Source organism: Camelus bactrianus, chromosome 19 (genome assembly GCF_048773025.1).
Source record: "Camelus bactrianus isolate YW-2024 breed Bactrian camel chromosome 19, ASM4877302v1, whole genome shotgun sequence".
Classification (NCBI taxonomy): Eukaryota; Metazoa; Chordata; class Mammalia; order Artiodactyla; family Camelidae; genus Camelus; species Camelus bactrianus.
The window spans coordinates 6,835,075-6,858,202 of record NC_133557.1 but is presented as its reverse complement, the minus strand read 5'-3'; the positions used below and the strand labels follow the sequence as shown (position 1 = coordinate 6,858,202).

The window sequence follows — 23,128 nt, the reverse complement described above, 5'->3', positions numbered from 1 at the left end:
AAATATACACCTATCAAAGCTTAGGTGATGAAAAAAATGTTCACCCAGACAACAAATGTCTAGCATAAGTGTGTTAACATAAATGTACTAAACACTTTTTCTACGAAGAGATCAGTAAAAGGTATAGTTATAGATGTTTAAAAACATACGTAGTGTCTTAAGTATTAATGCTCCCTACTATTCATTCCAAAAGACAGCCATCAATACCTGGATAACAAGCATCCAAAATCATAGCAGCCTACAGCCTGGGAATGCTGGTGACTCTCTGATTAAGGACCAAGTACCTGAGGACTGGATACAGTCCAACACATCTGTAAAGACAGAAGCACTTGCTACAAGATGTGCCTCCTGGATGTCGAGACCCAAGCTGGACAGGCGGTGGCTCCCACCCAAATGCTGCCCATGGGGTGAGTCTCCACTGCAGACCACAGGCACCAATCTACACGCCACCCATGGCTGCTCCCATCTCTGGTTCTGAGGAGCAGCTCGGAATCCAACACTGCAGGAATTTCAACATCTCGGCATCAATCTAGCCTCCACAAAACTTATAATAGCGTGACCAAATAATAGCAATGTTGGTCAAGATGGCCAAAAATGACATTCCCATCTCCCAAACTAGAAAAGAAAGAAAAATTTAAAAAATAAATAAATAAAAAAGAGAAAAAAAAGAAAAGAAAAGAAAACACACAGACACAAACATATGATTATTCAAGAATTTTGACATAATTTCTTTTGTTCTTTATCATTTTGGTGATTACACTCTAAACTTACTGCACTAATACCCAAGCTGGGCACTTGATTTCTATGTATCAACTTCTTAGCGGTCTGTTACTTGAATATACGGCATACACTGTCTACAGCACAATACAGTGCTTCTAGACTATAATGCCTTATTATGTAAGTTAACCAGTAAATCTTCATAGTGAAAATAAAACCTGTTTAAAAGTCTTGTCAAGCAAAACTCAAATGAAATTGAGAAGTCTTAGTCTGGAAATGCCTTATTATCAAACTTCTCATATGTGTTAGGCACAGTGGCGGATACAAAGAGAACCTCACAACAACTTTAAGTCAGATGCTGATATTTTTATACCCATTTTAGAGATGAGGCAATCAATGCCAGAGAGTTTAATCCCCTCAGGGCCTGAGTCATATTAGCACCTGGACCTCACTCCAGACCTCAGACTCTTAATCACTTCCCTCTGGCATCCTGGCTGAGGTTTTTTAAAAATATCTAGATAAGGAACTTCTCACTTTAACTGCCATTAAAACAATTAAAAATTAGTAACGTCTATTCCCCATCACTCTTTCTATTTCCATTATAAAGAGAACACCCCCACCCCCACCACACACACACTCAAGAGGGATAGACAAAACCCCAGATGGACACCCACTTCCTGTACAGGATCTGGGGACAGCAGCGGTGGCGAGTGGGTGGGCATAAGGGGGTACCTTTTCTGCGATGCCATTTTCTGTGGTGTATATTGCCATGAGCTCAGTGTCTTCATTGTCCTGTTCGCCACTGGACGTGGCACCTCCATTGATCACCACCTGAAGGGAAACACTCCATTTAGAGGCTTTTTTCACCTTATACCACCACTCTGTTGTATGAACACATTTTCCCCAAAAGAAAAAAAAAAGCAATTTTCACCTATCAGACGAGCCAAGTTTTTAGTTTTCTTAAATGGAACTTCTGACAAGTGCGTGCTGCATCAGTGACTACGCGTGTGCTTTGGATGGAGAAACATACCGTGTGTCCTACAGAGTGAGGCTACGTGAACAGGGGGCCAGCTAAAGGGGACCAGAAATGGAACATCCAAAGAAACTACAAGGAGTAGGACCCCCCCGGCACCCTCCAGGACAAGGGAGCCTTGGCTGAGAGCACAAGCTGCAGTTTCTGAGTAGGGGAGGGGCATCCTGAGCTGCCCTGGTTAAGAGCCCTTCCCAGGTAAGGCCTGGTGACAACTGCTAGTCCCTACAGGGAGGGTATGTGCTAGTCAGAGCGATTCATGCACTGCTGCTACCCTAACTTACTAACTTATATTTTTCACTGCGATTAAATAAAATAGTTCACTGGTACGTGCATCTCCTCGGGGCACCAGGGAGGTGGGGGTGGCCAGGGGCTGTCTATGCCAACAAAATCAAGTTTCTGAGCCCTTATGGTGCAAAGACTAGAAGTTATCCTGAGACTCGTAAGAAAAGCCCTCAGCATCCTAACCTCCCTTCGTCCACCCTCGGTGAGATGCAACATAGTCACCTTATTAGGTCTTGGCTGCATGTAGTGAGAACCTTAAAATACTTTTAGTCTTTGGCCAAATGATTCCATTTTTAAGAATCTATCATGAAAAGATAATACTGAAAATAATTATATGTATGAAAAACAGCACAACTACATTTTTTAAAAATAGAGGGAAAAAAAGAAAAAGTATATAAAAAGTTTAAATTCTGGTGTTGTAAAATACACTGAAGAGAAGTAAAAGACGAGTAATAGTCTAAGAGAAAATGCAAGACAACACATAAGTCTGTGATCCAAAAAAATGAAAAACAATATCAAAAAAACACAAAAAGCTGTTCAACCTCACTTAAAATTATAGAAATGACGATACAATTTCATTTTTAACATACATTAGGGGGAAATTTTAAAAGATGAATATTGACAAGGGTGTGGGGAGAAAGCAACTCTATGTTATTAGATTACGCTCTTGGTGGAATGGCCTGTGTGGAGGATGACTTAACACCGCGATTTGAAAAAGGCATTTCCTTGAAGCTAGCAATTACACTCACAGAAACTTTTCCTCCAGAAATATCTATGCAATAGCTATGTTCAAGGCTGATGACTGCAGCATTATTTAAAATGCTGAATACTTGGAAAAAACATAAATGTTCATCAAAAAGAGAGACATTGTTAAATTATTGCATATCCATTTCAAGAATATTCAGCCATTTAAAAAAATAAAACTGATGTACTGACAAGGAAAGAAGTCCAAGAAATAGTGTAAAAAAAAAAAAACCCACAAAACAGTAAGCCTAGAATTAACCAAATTATGCTTAAAAAATGAAATAAAATTTTAATACCTTCCCTACCTATCCAAATGTTTGGTAAAAGATCCAGAAAAGACACAAACCAGTATGAAGGTTTCCCTGGGGGCAAGGAGTAATGGTGGGCACCTTTCATTTTTCCTCCCAATCCTTCTTTAGCATTTGAAACCCTTATGATCAGTATGTATTCATGTGTTGTTTGTATATTGCTTTTCTAAAACGACACAAATGTGAACTTACTTACAAAAGAGAAACAAGCTCACAGTCATAGACAACAAACTTAAGGGGAAAGGGGGAGGGAGGGATAAATCAGAAATTTGGAATTAGCAGATACAAACTACTATATACAGAATAAACAGTAAGGTCCTACTGTATAGCACAGGGAACTATATTCAACAGCTTCAGTAGCTTGTAATAACCAATAATGAAAAAGAATATGAAAAATACATATGTGTATATTGTTTTTTTAAACATATAATAAAAAAGGCATACACCAAAACAGTAATGGTCGTTGTCTTTAAATCAGTGGGGCCATTTTTATCCTCTTTTTCCCTTTATACACTTGGTGATTTTCTATAATGAGGACAATTTATTTTTACATCAGAGAAAAAATTAAAAAGACTAAAGAGCCAAGAAGCATAGCTTAGACTGACGTGGTCCAGAGAGATTTCAATCCACTTATTTTTGTAGTTGAGGAAATCAGGCCAGAGAAAATTTTAATTTCTTATTCCAGGTCATGTAGATTATATAACCCATGTCTGAGGCTAGTTTTAAAGGATTCTCAATTAACTGTATGTAATTCTTATAGGTAAAATTCTTATTTCAAATAAAGAGTTGCTTTTAAAACTATCTTTAAGTCATCCTGTAGTTTTTTACACAAGCCGACTGGGTTTGTGGCACTTGCTTGCCTGTAAAACTAGCTGCCAGCAGGATACACATTCTCAGCCAAGTTCAAGTCCACAATACGAAACTATCACTATTAGAACCGTGCTCCAAGTCATGTCACGGCAGCACTCAACCCACTGAAAAGCCAAGAGGTACAAACACTCAGGATGAACTGTCTTAAAACAACAACGTTTAATTACTAAGTCGTCAGAAAAACCCAGGTCTGATTTAAAGTCCTACGGTCGCTAAAACATCTGTATTCATCACCGATTGCCGCAGGGAGCAACTGCTTCTTGGGTATAGGGTTTCCTTTTGGGATGATGAAAATATTTTGGAACTAGACAGAGGTGATGGTTGTACAACACTGTGATCGTGTTAAATGTCACTGAATTGTTATTAATTTTGTGAATTTCATCTCAATCATTTTTAAAATCTGTATATCTGGCACCAAAGAGTAGATTTTGGCAGGAGTTGGCAACTCCCACCCCTCCCCTGGCTTATTCCATTCTCACACACACACACACACACACACACACACACACACAATTAAATAACTAGGTACTACAAAATGCAGATGTTCCCCTGCATAGGGAAAGGCTCACACAGTCATTCAACAAACCATGTTTGAGCACTTACTACTGTGCCCAGGCATGAGGGTGTAATCCTGTCACCCTTCAGGAGGTCTACCAAGAGTAGGTGTCAGATTAAGCAACTGTGACTGAACACAGAACACAGCAGGGAGTCATGAAGTGGTGCCCAGGACAGCTGTGCCATGATTCGGTACAGGCTTTGGATGACCACTCTGACTGCAGTGGGTGCAGTGGGAGAAGTAAAGGGGATGATGACAGGAACAGAGGCAAGCAGACCCTTTATGAGGCTACTGTCAGACAAGAAGAAACGGTGGTGTGGGCCAAGGTTTTAACAGGGCTCTGGGAAAGGCATTCTTGTTCAAGAGAGAGTGAGGATGTGGCCTTAATGCTTCTTGGGGACTGCCCCAGCACTGAAGCCACAGCACTGCAGGTGTGTGAGGTGAGCGCAGGGGAGACACCACTAAGGCATGACGGGCAACACCCCAGCCCTGGACTGGATTTTGGGGGCAGAGGGGTAAAGTGTCCTGGCCGCTGTTCAGCTCACTCACCTGGGTGGCGGGTGAATGGAGGTGCTGGTCTCAAAGAGATTTGTGTAAGGAGAGGCAGAGTGACAAATTGGTACAAAAGAAATTTGTAAGCCAGTCAAAATACAGTTGATCCATAGAAACCATCCGATAAAGGAAGCTTACTTTCCTAGGCCAGTGTGGGAAGTTTATTGAACTCTCTCCAATGCCAGCCTCTTTCCCAAAGGGCTGGGTGTGGTGTATGTACCATCACTGACCCACACTGGAAATCCTGTTTGTGCTCCTGCTCCCACACATATCCCACAACCAGCGTGATAGTGAAAGCTAATGTTGCTGGGTACAGATGCATGCTGAGAACTGGCATCAGATATCTTCCCTTCAAGGTGATGTTTGTGAGAGCTTAACTAGGTATGTCCCTTGGACTCTCTATCCTCAAGCTGACTCCAGTACAAATCCCAAGGGCACCCAGCAGGTTAAGGCACACCATCCAAAAAGGGGCCATTGTCATCTACCTCCCAAAGGGGGCCACTGTCGCCCATTCTTCCCAGATGCAAACACTTCATAGATAACAAGCTCGATTCTCTGATATGCAAAGAATATGTAAGAGATGTAAATCAACAAGAAAAAGGTGAACCTTCCAATAGGAAAAAAAGGAAATATAAATGGCTCCTGAACATTTGAAAAGATGCTCAACTTCACTCATTAAACGCAAGTAAAAACTGTAACAGAAACCTTTTCCATCTATTAAACTGGCCAAAGGCCCAGTCTGACCCACGACCCACTGGCAAGCATGCAGGAAAACAGGCACTCACGCTGCAACTGGAGATGAAATGACCTCAACAGAGGTCACTTAGTTGTGACCTCAAATTACCAAGACACACACCCTCTGCCCCAACAATCCCACTCTTGAAAATTTATCTTTCTGTTCCATCTGAGTGAAATATCTTATGCGCAAGGTTACTCAGTGCAGTGCAAATTGTAACAGCAAAATATTAAAAACAACCTAGATGTCTGTCAACAGGAAATAGTTAAATAAATCATGATACATCCATACCATAGAATGCTCTGCAGTTATAAAAATAAGGGTGCTCTTTATGTTCTGACATAGGTACGTACATCACCCACAGTATGTGAGTAAGTGAAAAAAGCAAGAGCACAGCTATAGACATAGATACTTAGATGCACACATGTGTGTAAAAGGGGACAGAGAATGCATCTGCTTACATATTTGCAAACTATTTCTCAAAAGGCAGCACGCAGGGAGAACTGGTGCGTGCCAGACCGGGCAAGGGACTTCTAACTCTATACCCTCTGAACTCTTACATTTTCTATCAGATAAATATATTACCTAATGTTTAGAAAAATAAACAGAAATTTAAAACTAGAATTTCCTTTAAGGACCACTTAAAATTATGATACATCTACTAAGTTAAGTACCATGTTGCTGCTAAGGAGGATAAGGCAAATCCATTTGAACTTTCTGGGAACGAGGTCCAGGACGTCACGTTAAGCACAGGGAGCAGGTTACACTCAGTCTGTAGAACTACCAGCCTGTTTACACATACGCACGCAATGACAGGAGAAGCACACTCCACAACCACGTACTAATGCGGAACCCTCACCACCGTTTCCAACATGACAGCGGACTCCTTCCATCTGGACCTCTTGCTTTCCCAGATTCTATGAATATGGCCACAAGAATGATCCTCCAAGGAGATGCAATGGGGCAAAAAAAGATTCTCCTCCATCTCAGAGCTACTTCCAATGTTTTGGTCACAAAGCTTCACCAAAGTATTTTCACATTTTAGCTAAACTAACCACTAGTTGCTCCTTATTCTTTGATTGCACACTACATGCGTGCCAGGTACCATGTTAAGAAGTTTACATATATTTTCTCATTTTTATTCCTGTAACAACCCTGAGACAGATGCTATTCTTATTCCCATTTTACAGATTAGGAAACTGATGCCTTGAGAGTTTAAATAATTCCCCAGGGTCTGAGTCACATTTGCAATAGACCTTACTCCAGACCTCAAGCTCCTCCCTTCAGGATCTTGGCTAAGACTTTAAAAAAATATCTAGATAACCACTCCCCAGATGCCCACTCTCCCTCGGCCCACTTACTTGTGTAGGCCTTTGAAGAAGCCTACCAGACAAGGATTGTTTCCCAAAGCCAGTTAACATTTGTAAAATAGTCAATGGCATTAGTCCTCTTTCGGATCCCCCACCTGCCCATGTGCATCACTGTTCTCTGGGTTTAGGGGCACAGCCCAGGTGGAGGAGGGGAGTGGAACAAACATTTATTAATCACACACTGCGTATATGATCTGATGTTGCTGTATATGATCTCGTTTACTTCTCAGACAACCCAGATACAGACAAGGAGGCTCAAGTACTTTATTAAATCCCTAACAAGAAATCAGCTTTTTCTCCAACAGATTTTTGGGCTTAGATTATAGTAAAGAAAACAATCTGAAAAATCTTACCTCTAATCATTCAGCTTAGGAGACTGCCTACCTAGCTTGGATGAATACAGGTAAGGAGGGAATGGAGAATTTAGAGGTAGGAGATTCAGCAGGTGTGAACACCTAGAACAGGAAATGCAAAAGACACAGGCAGGAATGACAATGACAGGTGGAGCAGGAACACAGCTGGGAGGCAGGGAGACGACAGAGAGGCTGTCCTGGTGATCCAGGCGAGAAATGAAGAGGACGGAAAGAAAGCAGTGGTGGCAGGGATGGTGGGCCTCACAGGGTGGGAAGGCAGGAAGCTTGCGCCACTAATTCTGTTGACTTCTCATCACAAGTGATATAGCTTGGAGCACAAAGCAAGCACTGAATAAGAGCAGAAAGGACAAGATGTCCTTGAAGGCCCAGATTCTATGGATCTGGCCTCATACAACATAAGTAAAAGATAATCAGCCAAAATGCTGATCAACTTTGTAAAACTGCTCTACAAGGTGACTGCAACAACTCTTATTATATGATAACTGCTGACTGCGAAAAAAAAAAAAGGCACAACCTAAAAGTTGAGAATTATGTTTTATTTGGCGGACATTCTGAGGACTTCAAGCCCAATTCTCAGTTTCTTGACCTCAGCAGGACTGCCAAGTCCTTTCCCAAATGCCCTTTCATCATCTTCCCCCCAGAGCCCCGCGTCGGTCTCACGCCCCTCTGCACCCCACCTAGCGACCACGGAGCCTCACTACGACCCCTCCTGCAGAGCCTCGACTCCACAGTGTCTCCGTGAGCACCTCACTAAACCCGGCAGCCCACGCTGACTCCTCATTCAGCTCACTCTCACAATGCCTTCCTCGCTGGCTGCTTACACAAGCAAGGAGGACGCCACCCTCCTGCTCAAACAATGACCTCTCTTGAGGTCTCCCTCCCACTTCAGCCACCACTCCTTACCTGTGCCTCTTGCTGGCCCTTCTCAGCCTCCATTTCTCCAACACTGCATCTCCTCAGCACAGGGCCCTCAGACCCCCTTTCTCCTGAAGGGCCATCAACCCCGAGGGGTGATGCCATCCAATCCCCTGGCTTTAACTACCATCTTCACACTGCTAACCCCAGTGAACACCACCAGCCCACACCTACACTGTGTCCCACAGCAGCTTTCTACCCAGTGTCTGCACAGCCAACACCAAACTCATGACTCACCCTGCCTTGTTCCATCTCAGTTCTTGGCCTGTTCATCTCCAGGTGCTCTGGGGAAATTGGAAACCATCCCTGCCTCCTCTCCCTTTAGGCCCTCACTGGCATCCAGGTGAGCTCTCCTCCAGTGCCCAACCACTTGTCACCACCCCCACACTGCAGGCACGCTGCTGGAGCCCTGTGAGCTCACCTGCTCTGAGGCAGTTGCACTGGCCACTCTCCTGCTCCCCTCTTCCTTTGGTTTCCACTCAGCAGCCAGAGGGACCCTTTTAAAACTACACAGAGCACGTCATGCCTCTGCTCAAAGCCCACCGACAGCTTTTCATCTAACTCAACACCAGACATCTTTCAGGACTCAGATGTCACCTCTGCAGGAATCTTCCCCTGACCAGCCAGGCACTTCCCTACAAGCGGCTGGACAGGGGTCCCCCGTGGGCACCTCGCAGCACCCATTGCCGAATTCAAATCCTAACCCTTATGGTTTGTCTGCTGATTTGCCTTATCTCCTGCTGTATTAGAAAAACTCGGCTTGGTCTACCTCCTGCATCTTTCTTTCCTGTGTGTCTTCTTTACTACTCACACAGAACACTTCACTTCTGACACTTCTGCCACCAAATATATGGGGATTTTTCCCCACAACAAGCAATTCTCTGCGACATCAGCTGGGTGGTCTACAATTTAACTCAATCCTGACACTGTCTACCTGAAGAGAGTGTCAGATCCCACAGGTTAAGGGCTCAGTCCCACATGACTGCTCCCAGACCATTTCTGATGCCAATCACAAGTACTAAAAGTCCCCAGCCTTACCCACAACTTCTGTCCAATTTGGCTACAAACTGGAGGTTGCTACGACCCCCTCCTCAGTTCTGATTAATTTGAAAGAGATCACAGAACTCAGGGAAACACTTATGTTTACCAGCTTATTAAAGGACATGACTGGGGGAGGGTATAGCTCAAGCGGTAGGGCACATGCTTAGCATGCATCAGGTCCTGGGTTCAATCCCCAGTGCCTCCTCTAAAAACAAATAAATGAATAAACCTAATTACTCCCCCCCTCAAAAACAAACAAAAAATAGTAATAAAGGACATGAGAAAGGATGCAGATAGACAGTCAGATGTAGAGATATACAGGGTGAGGTCTGGAGGGTCCTGAGCACATGAGCTTCTGTCCCCGCGGAGGTGGGGTGTGTCACCCTTCCTATGTGGATGTTTTCACCAACCTGGAAGCTCTCTGAACCCCCTACCATTGGGATTTTATGGAGGCCTGCTCACATAGGCATGATCAATTATTAACTCCATTCCTAGCCCCTCTCCCCTCTCTGGAGGATGGTGGAAGGGGCTGAAAATTACAACTGGCTTTTTAATTATGGCTTGGTCTTTCTAGAGACTAGGCCCCATCCAAGAGTCACCCAGGAGCCCACCCAGAGTCACCTCATTAGAACAAAGATGCTCCTAGTGCTCTTATCATTTAGGAATTTACAAGGGGTTCAGGAGCTCTGTGCCAGGAACCAGGGGCAAAGACCTATCTGCCCATCTATCTATTTATCTACCTACCCATCTATCTACCTACCCACCCGTCTACCCATCTATCCTATTATCTCACACCCCTACTGCGTTGTAAGCAGCTTGTCACCAGGTTTGTGTGGTGCTCACCATGTTGGGGGCACTATGGGCTCTTAACATTGTACGGCTCTGAAGAAAATGCATTAAGGGCATCTGAAACAAACAATGGATCTGTATGAACACTGATGAGTATTTCTCCCATTCTTTTATGAAACTGAACCTCATAAAGCTACTCCTCAGCCCATCCCCTCAATATCTCCAGACTGAAGGGAGATGTCCAGATCTACTCCTGGTACCCAAGAGAGGAGACTCAAATATTCTCACAGACGCTGTTAGAAAAAAGGAGAAAAAAGCAAAAACTTAAGGCACCCTACACACTTTGCCCTGCCCAGAACTGGGCGATGGGATGATGATGTCCTGGAACATCAGACTGCATTTCAGACGGACCTTTGCCAACGGTCAGGCCAGGCCATCTGCTTGGTTTCCTCCGGATGCCCTTCCAGGTTCAGATGATGCAGGAGCTACCCACACAGGAGAACCGCTGAGCAAACACAGAACCTTTTCCCAGCCATATCCTTAGGGTACAACCGTTCTCCAAGACTTTCTTTTTTTTTCTTTGTTCTATGGTTCTGTCTTCCTGCTGGGAGGCATTCACCCCTTACACATTTCCTAGCTGCCTTCAGAAGCAAACTCGCCTAACAAAAATTCCCACAGGGTAAGAAGATCTTTTTCTATCTTTCTTCTACTTAATATCAACTCTGATTATATGATCTAATATCTATGGTCCTTGGAGATTTGCATTGTCTCTTGTTCTTAATACGATCTATTCATTCTTCTTCCTCTACATATGGACTTATTCTTTTTCTCTCTAAATTATTGTCATGGGTCTTCGTTTTACTTTGTTTAAAGAAACTGATTTCCTTCCACAAGTTTTTTAAAAATCAGCACTTGTAACATTTGAGGAAGGAGTTATCTGACACAAGATGGCCAAGAAAATCGCTAACGATGAGACCCTGAACACCCACACCCCCAGCAAACCCCTCCAGAGACCCTCCCCAAACTTGATTCTGAGGAACAGCCAGCTTTGGTTTCCACTGTCCCACCTCCCTGCACTCCAGCACACCGTCTCCAGACATCTTAACAGCCAACAGCCTGAGACCAGCTTCTGACTCCAAAGCAAGCCTGTGCCCGAGAGCCTAGGAAGCCTGGCCAGAAGCAGGAGGGGGAGTTGACTAGTACAAATGAGGAACTAAATTTGAATTTTAGGTTTTATTTAATTTTAATTACTTTACATTTAAATAGCCATATGTGGCTATCAGCTGCATGCTGGCAGCACAAGAGTGAAAGAATCTAGCGGCAGCATAGATCTACAGAAAAAGACAAACACAGGGCTGCCCAAATGGTTACCCTTCCATGTTTATATTTTGAAAAGCCGGGATGAAATTGGTATCCTGGTTCCAATGCTGAGTCACCCACACGAGGGCATCTCCATCAGTGACGTCCTCAACTCTCCCTTCCCCCATGCCAGTTCCTCTCCCTGGCAGCCATATCCTCCTCTACGGATTCAGTCGCCACCCACCTGAGCCCCAAGTCTTTTAAAAATTATTATTATTATTATTATTATTATTATTATTATTATTATTATTATTATTACTATTACTACTACTACTACTACTACTACTACTACTACTACTACTACTACTACTACTATTACACTCCTGCTCTCTCTGTGCTCCAGGTCCCACACCCCCAACACCTGCTAGATCTAGGATTTCCACCAGCATTTCAAATCCACAATTTCTCAAATGAAACCCATCATCTTCCACCTTCCCCATCCTCCAAACCTATGATTTTCCCTGGACTCCATATTTTCCACAAAGGTATCAGCACCCAACCAGGTTCCTTTATGTAAATCTTAACATCATCCTTAATTTCCCTCTTTCTCTCAGCCCTCAAAATCTCCTCAGCATCTCTTCTGTCAGTCTCACCGCCATTCCAGCAGCACTCACCCATACTCACGTCTTTGGTACTTTCCAGGTCTCCCTGACTCTCCCTATCCTAACCTGTCCTCACCCCAATCAGTCATTCCAGAAAGAGCCCAGGGGCCTTCCAGGGGGCCCTGCTGCCTGCTCTAGGATCCCTATTGCAGTGCTCAGTCTACTGCGCTGGAACTGCCTACTCACTGCCCTGGCTCTCTTACTCCTCAAAGGCAAAGAGTAAGTTCTAAGGTTTTACACGTAGATATAAGCCACTTGTCATGAGATGAAACCAAAGTATTTGCTAAATGATTATCGCAACAGATACCTGTTATGGACTGAATGTTTTGTCACCCCCAAATTCATATGTTAAGGCCTTAACCCAACATGATTAGGAGGTAGGGCCTTGGAAGGTTTAGATGAGGTCATAAAGGCAGCACCCCATGAGAGAATCAGCATCCTTATAAGAGGAAGAAGAGACACCAGAGCTGCTTCTCTCGGCCACATCAGGATCCAGTGAGAATGCGGCCATCTACAAGCCAGGAAGAGAGCCCTCACCATGAAGCTAACCTGCTTGGTCTTCCTAGACTCCAGAACTTTCAGAAACAAATGTTTGTGACTTAAATCCCCCAGCCTATGGTAAATTGTTAGAACAGCCAGAGGTCACTAAAATACTTTTCCTTCTTCTTCTAATTGGGCTCTACTTCAGTTTGTTCTAAAGCACAACCTACTGGGTTATTTCCCTGGTCAAAACTCTTGGAGAGCTTTTTATTGATAGATCAGAAATTTCTGAACTTCTTAACCAATCATTCAGGAACCACCCAGAATCTAGGCTCCAGACCCACTGTTCTAACATCAGTTCTCTGCACTTTGCTCTTCTGCCCCTGACTTGGCTCAAGCTAACCCCTTCCTTTTCACTGACCTTTCCACTGTATTCCAACATGTTCCAACACTGCCTCCTTTCACATCAAGGTCCATTTCAGCTGCCAATGCCTCCAGGGCCCAGGAGAGTTAGGGGTTCTCTCCCCACCTCAATACCTCCTGCTACTACCCACACCTCTCTTTCTCTAATGGAATTATATTTTCCACGGGAGACACATTTTTTAAAGTCGGCAAAAAAAAAAATCACCTATATTTAAAACTACCCTAGAGAATCTCTAAGGAGTACTAACTGTACAATCTAAAATGCTATTACTCAAATCCACTGAGGGTCTACATTATAGGGAAAACAAAAACACAACCAGAACCACTAAATCAGCCAGATGCTCACACTCACAAGTAGCTGGAACAAACAAGAGACCAAGCCTCATTTTTCACCACAGCTCCTACTGGAGCACCAGCTATGGCAGGTAGAGCACGACCACTCCCAGCTCTTTGAGACCATCCCCAAGAACTTCCGTGACACCTGGAAGATCTATGCACTCCACCTGCCATTAGTGCTACTTCCATGCAGCTCCTGTCCTGCTCACCTGGCTGTGGACTCCTGAGGACAAGAGCCTGTCTGATCCAACTGATACAAACTTTACTTAATTAACTCATCATGTGAGCTAGAGGCTTTGGGCAAAGCCCAGCACTTCACCTTCCTACAAAACCAGCAGAAGAACCAGCAGAAGAGTTCTAAAGACACTTTCACCTCTAAAGAGATCAGATTCTATGAAATTAAGTGTGTAGACCTTGTGGTCCCTGCATGAGGAACAGGAAGAGACAGATGCATGTCCTAAGAGCACAGAGGCAGTGACCAAAATAATCCTACCAATTGGGCAGTGGAAAGAGACCAGCTTTAACCTAGGCCCCTACCTCTGTCCTATCAGAAAGCAAATTATTCAAAATGATCCATCTTTTTTTTTTTTTAAGTTTTCTTAGGCTAGCAATTTCACTGGTGATCAAATGTGGGCAGTATACTGCTTCCATTTTTATTATATTAAAAATATTTTCTAACAAAACTTTCCACAACCCCACATTCCATCATGTGAACTATTTCTTTATAAACATTCTTTGATAGGCTTTTGTTTTCCTCTTTTCCCCTCCTTTTATTTCACCTCCTCGTTTCTTGTAAGCTCTGAGGGAGTTCATGGTAATACACTTCTTGGCATCCCTGTTCTAAGTCATCCTGATGGTTCACGTGCTGACCTTTACAGCCTCGGACCTTGGTATTTTTCTTTCCCCCTAGTGGCTCAATCCCATGATTCCAACTCTACTATTCCTCTTTTCCTTCTCCCTTTTTAATGCTTACTGTTATAGCCCAAGACTAGGGTAAAAATTCTATAACATCCCTAGTGAAACTGCTCTAGTGTTAAATTCACCTTTTATTCACATTATATTTATGTCTAACTACATATAATGTCCACATTCCCAGCTCCCATGTACTTGCAGGGACTCCTGGTGAAGATGGAGCTGGAAATGAATGCTTTGAGGTACACTCCTTCCCAGCCCTACACCTAACTAACACTGGAGCTGGGAAAGCCCCCAAATAGGCAAGGCTAAAAACAGAGAAGTGATTCAGAATACAAGCAATGTAAAGCAATGACTGGGCTGACACTGGGACCCCCAAGGCTCTGAGCCTGGGAGACCTCAGTTAGGAAGCGCTTGGCTCCAGCAGGGAAACAGGGACACAGGGCCCCCTACACAAGGCAGGGACCAGAACCAGGTTCAGTGCTCAGGGGCCAGCAGGTCTCCTCACTCCTTTGTGTCATGGTCTGCACCACTAGGGGAGGAGAGACCTCTACTGTAAGATCAGCTTCTGGGCTGGACCCAGGAAAGGAAAATGCAAAAACTACAGAGAGAAGTGGAGGGTGGCAGGGAGAGAGAAGAAAATCAAAAGAGAAACAAGAGGTTTTCACACCAGATGAAAATAGAACAACTGGAAAATACTTTAAAATAAGTACATTAGGGTCCTCAATAATTTAAATGAACCAAATAAGTTAAGAACCAAAAATAGAAATTTTAGAAATGAGAATTATAATCATTGCAATAAAAATTCAACATAAACACATGACTGCACACAAAGAATATGTAAACCGGAAAATAACACTGGGGAATCCATTCAGAGGGTAGCATTAGAAAAAGATACACGAATCATGAGAAAGCAGTTAGAGAAATGGAAACAAGCTGGGAGGCTCTCGTCTGTAATGAACCGAAAGTTCACTCAAGAGTTGAGAGCAAAGTACAGTTATTTTCAGATGTGCAAAGACAAAGGCAGTGAACATTCACAGACCCTTGTTATAGTTAAAAAAAAAAAAAAAAAGGGAACAAAGAGGGAAGGAAAGGGATGCAAGAAATAACAGTGGATACGAAAACTGGAAACATAGGCTGGTGAATGTAACAGCTACCTGTACAGTATCACAATCTGAAGGCTAAAATAAGCCTAAAACTCTAGACCACAAAGACAAGGCAGGCAGGCAGCCAAGGAGCAGTCAAGCTTTTGTCTCTCCGGTGGAGGAGGGTGAGGGTGAATGGGCAAATGCTGCTGGGCAAATGCCACAGGAGAGACTGGTGCGTACCCAGGTGTGAAACCTTCCTTTCCACTTTTCAAAGATGATCTAATTGCAACTTGAAAAACAGACTTGGCCCCTCCTCTAGAAAAATCTGTGCCTTCAATCTTAAGCCTTCAATATGACAGAAAATTCAGTTTCAAACTTTGACTTTACAGAAAGAAAGAAAATAGTAATGCCAGTTGTAAAATCACTGGGACATTCTCTCTGAATTCACAGAGTAAAAACCAAAATGTGAATGCGAATCAGGTCAACCAGTGTACTTAAAGATGCTGTGCTCCACATCTTTCTTACTGCGTGATGCTGCAGGGAGGCAAAATCCAGGACCATGTTTTAAGGAATCCTAGAATGGCATTCTGGACAGTAACCTCATTTTCAATATTAAGGGAAAAACACCTTGAGGTAAGCCCTCACTAAAGAGCTTTTCTCTCTTTTTTTTTTTTAACCAACACTCTAGGTAACTTTATACACATCAAGTCATAATCCTACATCTGGAAAAATATTATTGACTATAATGAATGTGTTTAATCAGCCTTATCTGACTGATACCGCTTGTCCAGGAAAAATACCTCTACTTTAGATGCTGCTGCCATAAGACAAGGCATGGACATTTGGGTTCCAAACAATGTCATTCATTCATCCTCCCACCTTGAAATACAAGTATGAAGTCGGGTCACAGTTTACGTCATAAGAACACATTTTTTGGAGATAAAATTAAGCCTTCAACATCCTCCAGGATACAGCAAGCACCTGGCCAGTTTTGCCATGTTCGAGTAAAGCCTGCTTCCTTCTCAGCGCTAATCCTGTCAGGTGACTCTGGGCACAGAGCGCACCAAAACCACTGCCAGCCAGGAGGGTTCCCAAAGACTATCTCATGTGGAAAGCATGTGGTTTTCGGATGCCTTAACCTCCACAGAAAACAGGAGTATTGAAGCCAATCCTACTCAATACAGAAACTACTTGAGAGTGACTAAAGAAGAAAGGAAGACAAGAAACGCTGTTACCGGAAGAGTAAAGAAAGTGGGGTGCTTCGCTTCATCTTCATATTTGCCTTCAGTTGAACTTCCAGCCTCCATGGATTTGGACGTAGTGTTCTTACCAATACCCATCATTAAGACAAAATGAGCAGTTTGGCCGATGGACTGGAGTGGCTGAAAGTTAAGGCTTGTTCGAGCGAGGAGCCCAGGATCAGAGTTGGCTCTTCCAGGGCCTGGAGCGCCCGATTCTCAGGCAGAGATGAGCCCCACAAGCGCCATCTCTTAGCACCTAGAAAAAGAGAAAGCAGCAATCGTGTCAAACACACAAACAGCACAAGACAAACACACACCGTGCTTCCTGCACAGAGAAGTCAGTGTGCAAGTTATACCCAAACACCAAAAAACTCATTACTTCATTATACTTTTAAAGTCTCTTTCCACCTTCATTTACAGTCACTCAGATCCTGAATCTGGAGAGAGGGACCACTAAGCTGGGCCACCAAAAATATCAGCATCCCAGGAAGAAGAAAACACAGCATAGGGATTTCTTTGACATGCATCAGCCCGGCATGATCGAAACAGAATTTTCTGCGATGATGGAAATTTCCTATGTCTGCCTTGTCCATTACAGTCATCACTAGTCGCAGGCTACTGAGCACTTGACATGTGACTAGTGCAACAGAGAAACTGAATCTTTAATTGTATCAAAGTTAAATGTAAATAGCCACTTGTGCTTAGTGGCGCTCATACTAGACAGAAAAGCTGTAGCCAATTTACTATGGCTGTATGGATATTAAAATAATTCTGAATTCCCTACAGGTACCCAATTAAAGGCCAGAAAGACACCCCAAGCATAAAAAAGAGAAGATAAAACCAACCTAGGATTAAACAGCCACACAGAATTCTAGGAAGGTGGCAAGGTGAGCTTCACATGGGCTAGAATGCCAAACACGAAAAGAGCCAAAGCACTCAGTATCAAATCAAATGACAACATAAACCTAAAGAAGAAATTTACTTCCCCTAAAATGGGGGTGAGGGGGAAGTAAAATGGCAAGGGATAAGAAAGGGGCAGGAGGATCAAAACTATTAGACCCAAGATAGACCTGACATGCTTGGAGATTCTCAGAGACTCTGTACAATTCTCTAAACTAAGAGAAAATCCAAGTAAAACTCAAAAGCAAGAAGCCACTGAAACAGTCCCATGAGGCTAAGTTTCAGTGAAGCAGAAGAAATTTAAAAACTCAATTTCAAACAACAGAAACCGGACTTGAACAATAAAAGTGATCCACCCGAAGATGAGCAAGCAATTGGAGAATGTGACTTGAAAAATGAGAGGGCACCAAGGATCCAGACCAGGATGGGCACAATAAAACGTGCCTAGGTGTGCCTGCATTTTTATGATAAAGAAAAAATACCACAAGCAGGTAGGAGTGAGAAGGGACAGAGAACACTCACTGGCACTCAGATGAGAATGATGTCAGATCTTAGTACCAATTAATTTCCCACAGAGAATGAATAACCCGGACAAGCTGTCCTGCAAGTGTGAAGGCAGACCTTCAAGAAGTTTGGAAAGACAAGCAGGAAAACTTCGAGGAGGCCTCTTAGGGATACTTTTCATTCAGCAAATATTTAGATGAGCCAGGGAAAAAAAGTGAAATATAAACAAATATGAAAAGGAAGAATTACACAAAATTTGAGAGTTCAATAGTTAGAGAGCAAAAAGAAACAATACGAGAAAGAGCTGCCAGAACATCATGCTGCCTCAGTGGGCTCAAGCTAGGTACACATGTCAGTTTTTTGAGGTGGCTCTTTTGGTCTAAACATTCGTGCACGTTCTGCATTCTTATTCATATTACATCCACATCTCTGTAAAGCCGTGGCTCACAACCAGGAGTGGACTTTTCTCCCGGGGACAGCTGGCAATATCTGGAAGGCATTTTTTTGGTCATCACAACTGGGGAAGAGCTCCAAGTATCTAATAGGTGAGGCCAGGAGCCCTGCTCAGCATCCTACAATGCACAGGACAGATAGTCATTCTTTGTTATATTTGATGTAAATATCTCGACTTTTTGTTTGCTCATGAATTTTGTGAATGATCTTTTAGAATTGTTTTCATTTTTATGTAATCAAATCCATCAATCATCTACACTGTGATTTAGCCACTACCATCCATCAGCTGCCCAAGATCTGGGGGGAAAAATATATATGTATATACACACACACACACACACACATACACACACACACACAGTGTGACAACAAACATCCCTAAATATAAAATCTGTCTGAAGTAGCCCTGACAGACTTTTACGCTGCCCAGGAGCATGTGTTTTCCAGAAGATAGGACAGGCAAAGAGGACGGTGAAATACTGTTAGATTTTTTTTACAAGACCATTTGCCATACAGTCACATTCAGAGGGACCAAAAAGCTCTCTGTCCCTCATCCAGCCCCATCGCCATCAGCACGCCAACAGAGCTTCCAAACCCACACTTACCTATGTTAACATGAGGGAACACGGTTAGGACTTTAATGTAGAAACATTTATTCTCCTAGATTAACTTTATTTTTGTGTTTCAGACATGGCAGCAGCCAATCCTCCCTGCTGCCCCCCTAGCCAGGAACAAAGGTGGACAAATCCCATCCTGACAAGATCACTTTTCATCGAGTACTCTGTACTCATTTCCCTACCGGTGGTGGTGGGGCTTAACTGACCCTCACAAGCTGTACTGAGGAGGACCCTCTGCCTGTCTCTTACAGAACAGCTGGAACGTCCTTAAGACATAGACCCAAGTAAGCACAAAGGCTTTTGAGGCCAAAGAAAGGGCAGGGCAGGAAGCTCTGAGAAAGGCTTTGGGAGAGAGGGTTACAAAGCCTAAGAAGGGTGGACAAATGGGAAAAGAAGAGAAGGAGGGGAGAGGACAGTGAACACTGAAGACCGAAATGTATCCTTGAAAGTGCCAGAACGGCAGAGCGAGTACTCAGGAGCGATGAAGACAGCCTCAAGGCCAGAAACCACGCACCAGTCTGAAATCTGAGCGTTTCGCCCATACAGCTGAGCTTCTGTACAGGGAAGTGCCAAGGCCAAGAGGCAAACGCAGGAAAAGATAAAAGCAGGGTGGGGAGGTAGAGTTTAGGGTCTGTGACAGGATTTGTGTTAAAATAAAAGGCAAAATCTCCCAGGGAAACTGAACCAGGGAAAGCTCGCCCACCCACAGTACCCAATGACCCCCTCTTCCTACTCCTTTTGAAAGAAAGAGAATAAACAAGGCCACTGTTATCTTGCCCCTGGCCACAGGACAAGGGGAAAGGAGGGGCTGAGGGACAAAAGATCAGTTTCACTAATAACAAGGAACAACAGTAATGACAGCGGTTTTCCAGCTAAGTGTCTATGTGTGCCAGACACATCTCTTACCCCTCCCTGTATAAATGGCAATGATTTCTCTCTAGCAGGCACAGCACTATTCGATTTGCACACTAACTACACACAAGTGGAAACTGAGCTTCAGAGAAGTTAAGGAACTTACCAAAGGACCCACAGTTATAAGCAGTGGAGCAGAATTCACACTTTAATCACTATTCCTGACCTAACAGTGTTTATACAAACAAAACATAAAACTGCCCTCAGTTTACAGCCAAACCCCCCCACCCAAGCGACCCTGTGTCAGGTCAGGGGCCTTAAGCACCGTCTCCACCTGACCTGCTGTGCTTTCGGCCCTCCTTGCGATTTTCGAGGCCCAAAAAGCCTGCCCTCCTCAGACCAGGAACTCCCAAATCTGGGTACTTCTGGCCTCTCCACAGCACAAGCCGTCATCTTTTCAGCAGCACAACGACCTCTTGTCTCATTTTTCATATTCCATCTTGATGGCCCTATGGCAGCCGGCACGGCCACTCTGCAGAAACTACCGGGCCCTTTGATGGCATCCTAATTCACCGGAGAAAGACATCCAAATTCTTTAAGAAAGGGCTATGGGCTACAGGCCCACCGTGACGTCTAATGTGAAACTTGGCCCTACTGTGCTATAGTGTCCACCTTTCAGTGCCTGGAAGGTGATGGGTCCCCCTCCAAATGCTGTTCCTCCAAAATAGGCACCCTTTACCTCACCCGTTTCCCTTGGGGTAGCTCACAATCAGTGCTGCCTTTTATCACCACTTCATCATGGCATCTGGAAACCATAAAGATGGTTATGATACAGCAAGATACTGTCTTCCTCATCAGCCAGAGAGGTGCAGAACAAGAGGCAGTCTCCTCACTGCTGAACTTGGCACCTGTATTAAAGGTTCCCCAAAATTTGTGGAATGAATAAATGGTACTTAAAAAAAAAATAAAGGTACCTCATACAATATAGTAGTCGTGCTTGCTTAATACTCTGACCTAATCTTGGAAAAGGAAATTAACAGCCAACATCAAACACATCTGTGATACAATAAACACATTAATGTCAAGGACAAGCCCGGCTGGCGTCATCACTGCTATCGTCCAACTGACAGAGAGAGATGAGGGGAAGCGTTTGAAAGGAAAATACCAAACTATGACCATATTAAGAGATGATAAAATTGGAGAGAATCTATGTGTAGATGGCTGGGCACAAACACATGAGCAGAGCTCCTTCTCTGCTGACTCAAACACTTCCCAGATGCCAGCAACGAGCAGCTCGATCAGAAGCTGGCAAGTCCCTGCCTGGCCTGGTTTGGTATGGTCCCCAGCCATGAATCGTTCTCACATTTTTAAAGGGTTGTAAATAATACTGAGGAAGAATAATATCTGACAGAGGCCATCTGACCCACAAAACTAAGATATCACAGAAAAGTCTGCTCACCCTAAAGATAAGAGGATGAAAGAATTCTATTTAGAAGGGCATTAACAGCATTAAGTATTTAATAAGTTTAACAGAAAAAGTACATGATCTTTAAGAGTAAAACTATAAAACTATTACTGAGGGCCATAAGAGAGATTTGAATAACTAGAGAAAAACAAACTATATTCTTGGATAAGAGAGCTACTGTAAAGATATTCATTTTCCTATAAATATGATATAAATAAATTTAATAAAAATCAATTAATACCTTAAGAGGGGAAAAAAGGGGCTTGCTAAAATTCCTGTGGAAGAATAAGCAAAAATACCCACAAACATTTAAAAAAACAATAGTCAAGACATGGAAGCAACCTAAATGTCCAACAGCAGATGAATGGATGAAGATGTTGTAAATATATACATAATGGGATACTACTCAGCCATAAGAAAGAATGAAATAATGCCATTTGCAGCAACACAAATAAATCCAGAGATTATACTACGTGAGGTTAAGTCAGAATGATACAGACAAATATCATATGATATCACTTCTATGTGGAATCCAAAATACAACACAAATGAACTTACTCACAAAACAGAAACAGATTCAGACATACAAAACAATCTTATGGTTACTAAGGGGGAAAGGGAGTCAGGGAGGGATAAATTAGGAGTTTGGGATAAGCAGAAACAAGCTACTATATATAAAATAGATAAACAACAAGGTCCTCATGTGTACCACAGGGAACTATATTCAGTATCTTGTAATAAACTATAAGGCAAAAGAATATGCATAACGGAATCCCTTTGCTGTACACCAGGAACTAACACAGCATTCTGAATCAACTATACTTCAATGTAAGTAAGTAAATGAATAAATAATTAAAAAAATACTATTGCCTGGGTCCCCAACCCAGACAGTCTCTTGAATAGGACTGTCCAGCCAGAGCATCATAAAGCTCCCCTGCAGCCAGAGTTAAAAAATCACTACCTTAGAGAAAGCAAGAAATCATAACAGACTCAAAAAAAAAAAAAAAAAAAAAAATCAACCGCACTAAATGTAAGCCTGACACAGTGGGAGAACAGCGATTTGGGGAACTCTGCTATGAGTAAATAGAAAAGAAAAACATTCAGATCTTCAACAAAATTTTCAATAGCCCTCCAGCCACCAATAATCATGCAGAATAATGGCTTTTAATTAGTACTTATTTCATCAGCTGTTCAGTCAGTGACCACTTCTTTGGCACTTAATTTTTTTATCTGACCATTTCTCTCCTGTCCAGGAATCAGTGTCAAATCTTTCAACTGTGGCTTACCATGCCCCAAGTATGATGGTACTATCTAAACAGAGGATTTAAGGGCTGAACTGCTCCTGGAGCGGAATACCAGGACTTTTTGTGTCTCTTGGAAGCGCAACCAGATCCTAAGAAAACATGTCCTCCCATCATCAGCACCTCGCAGTCCCTGGCACACAACATACAAAGCACTTCATCGGCTGAGTGAATTCATCACTAAGAGTCCTCTAAAGGATAGTATCCCCCTGTGGACATTTCATCTTAATACTCTAGTTCTTAGCACAGAACTCAAAAAATGTTTATGAGATACTCATTTACCCCAAATAGATGGCGTTGAATGAATA

At 43.1% G+C, this 23,128-nt stretch overlaps 1 protein-coding gene across 9 annotated transcripts in view; it reads right to left on the bottom strand.

Annotated features, from left to right (window-relative positions):
* SLC23A2 (solute carrier family 23 member 2) overlaps positions 1-23,128 on the bottom strand; it is a 112,012-nt gene that overhangs the window by 49,867 nt on the left and 39,017 nt on the right. For all 9 annotated transcript variants that reach the window (XM_074346958.1, XM_074346959.1, XM_074346956.1 and 6 more), the window contains 2 exons: positions 16,723-16,984; positions 1,450-1,548 (listed from right to left, as the gene is read on the bottom strand). In XM_074346958.1, the coding sequence (XP_074203059.1) occupies positions 1,450-1,548; positions 16,723-16,830 (207 nt within the window). In that variant the 5' untranslated portion in view covers positions 16,831-16,984. The remainder of the gene's footprint in view (positions 1-1,449; positions 1,549-16,722; positions 16,985-23,128) is intronic.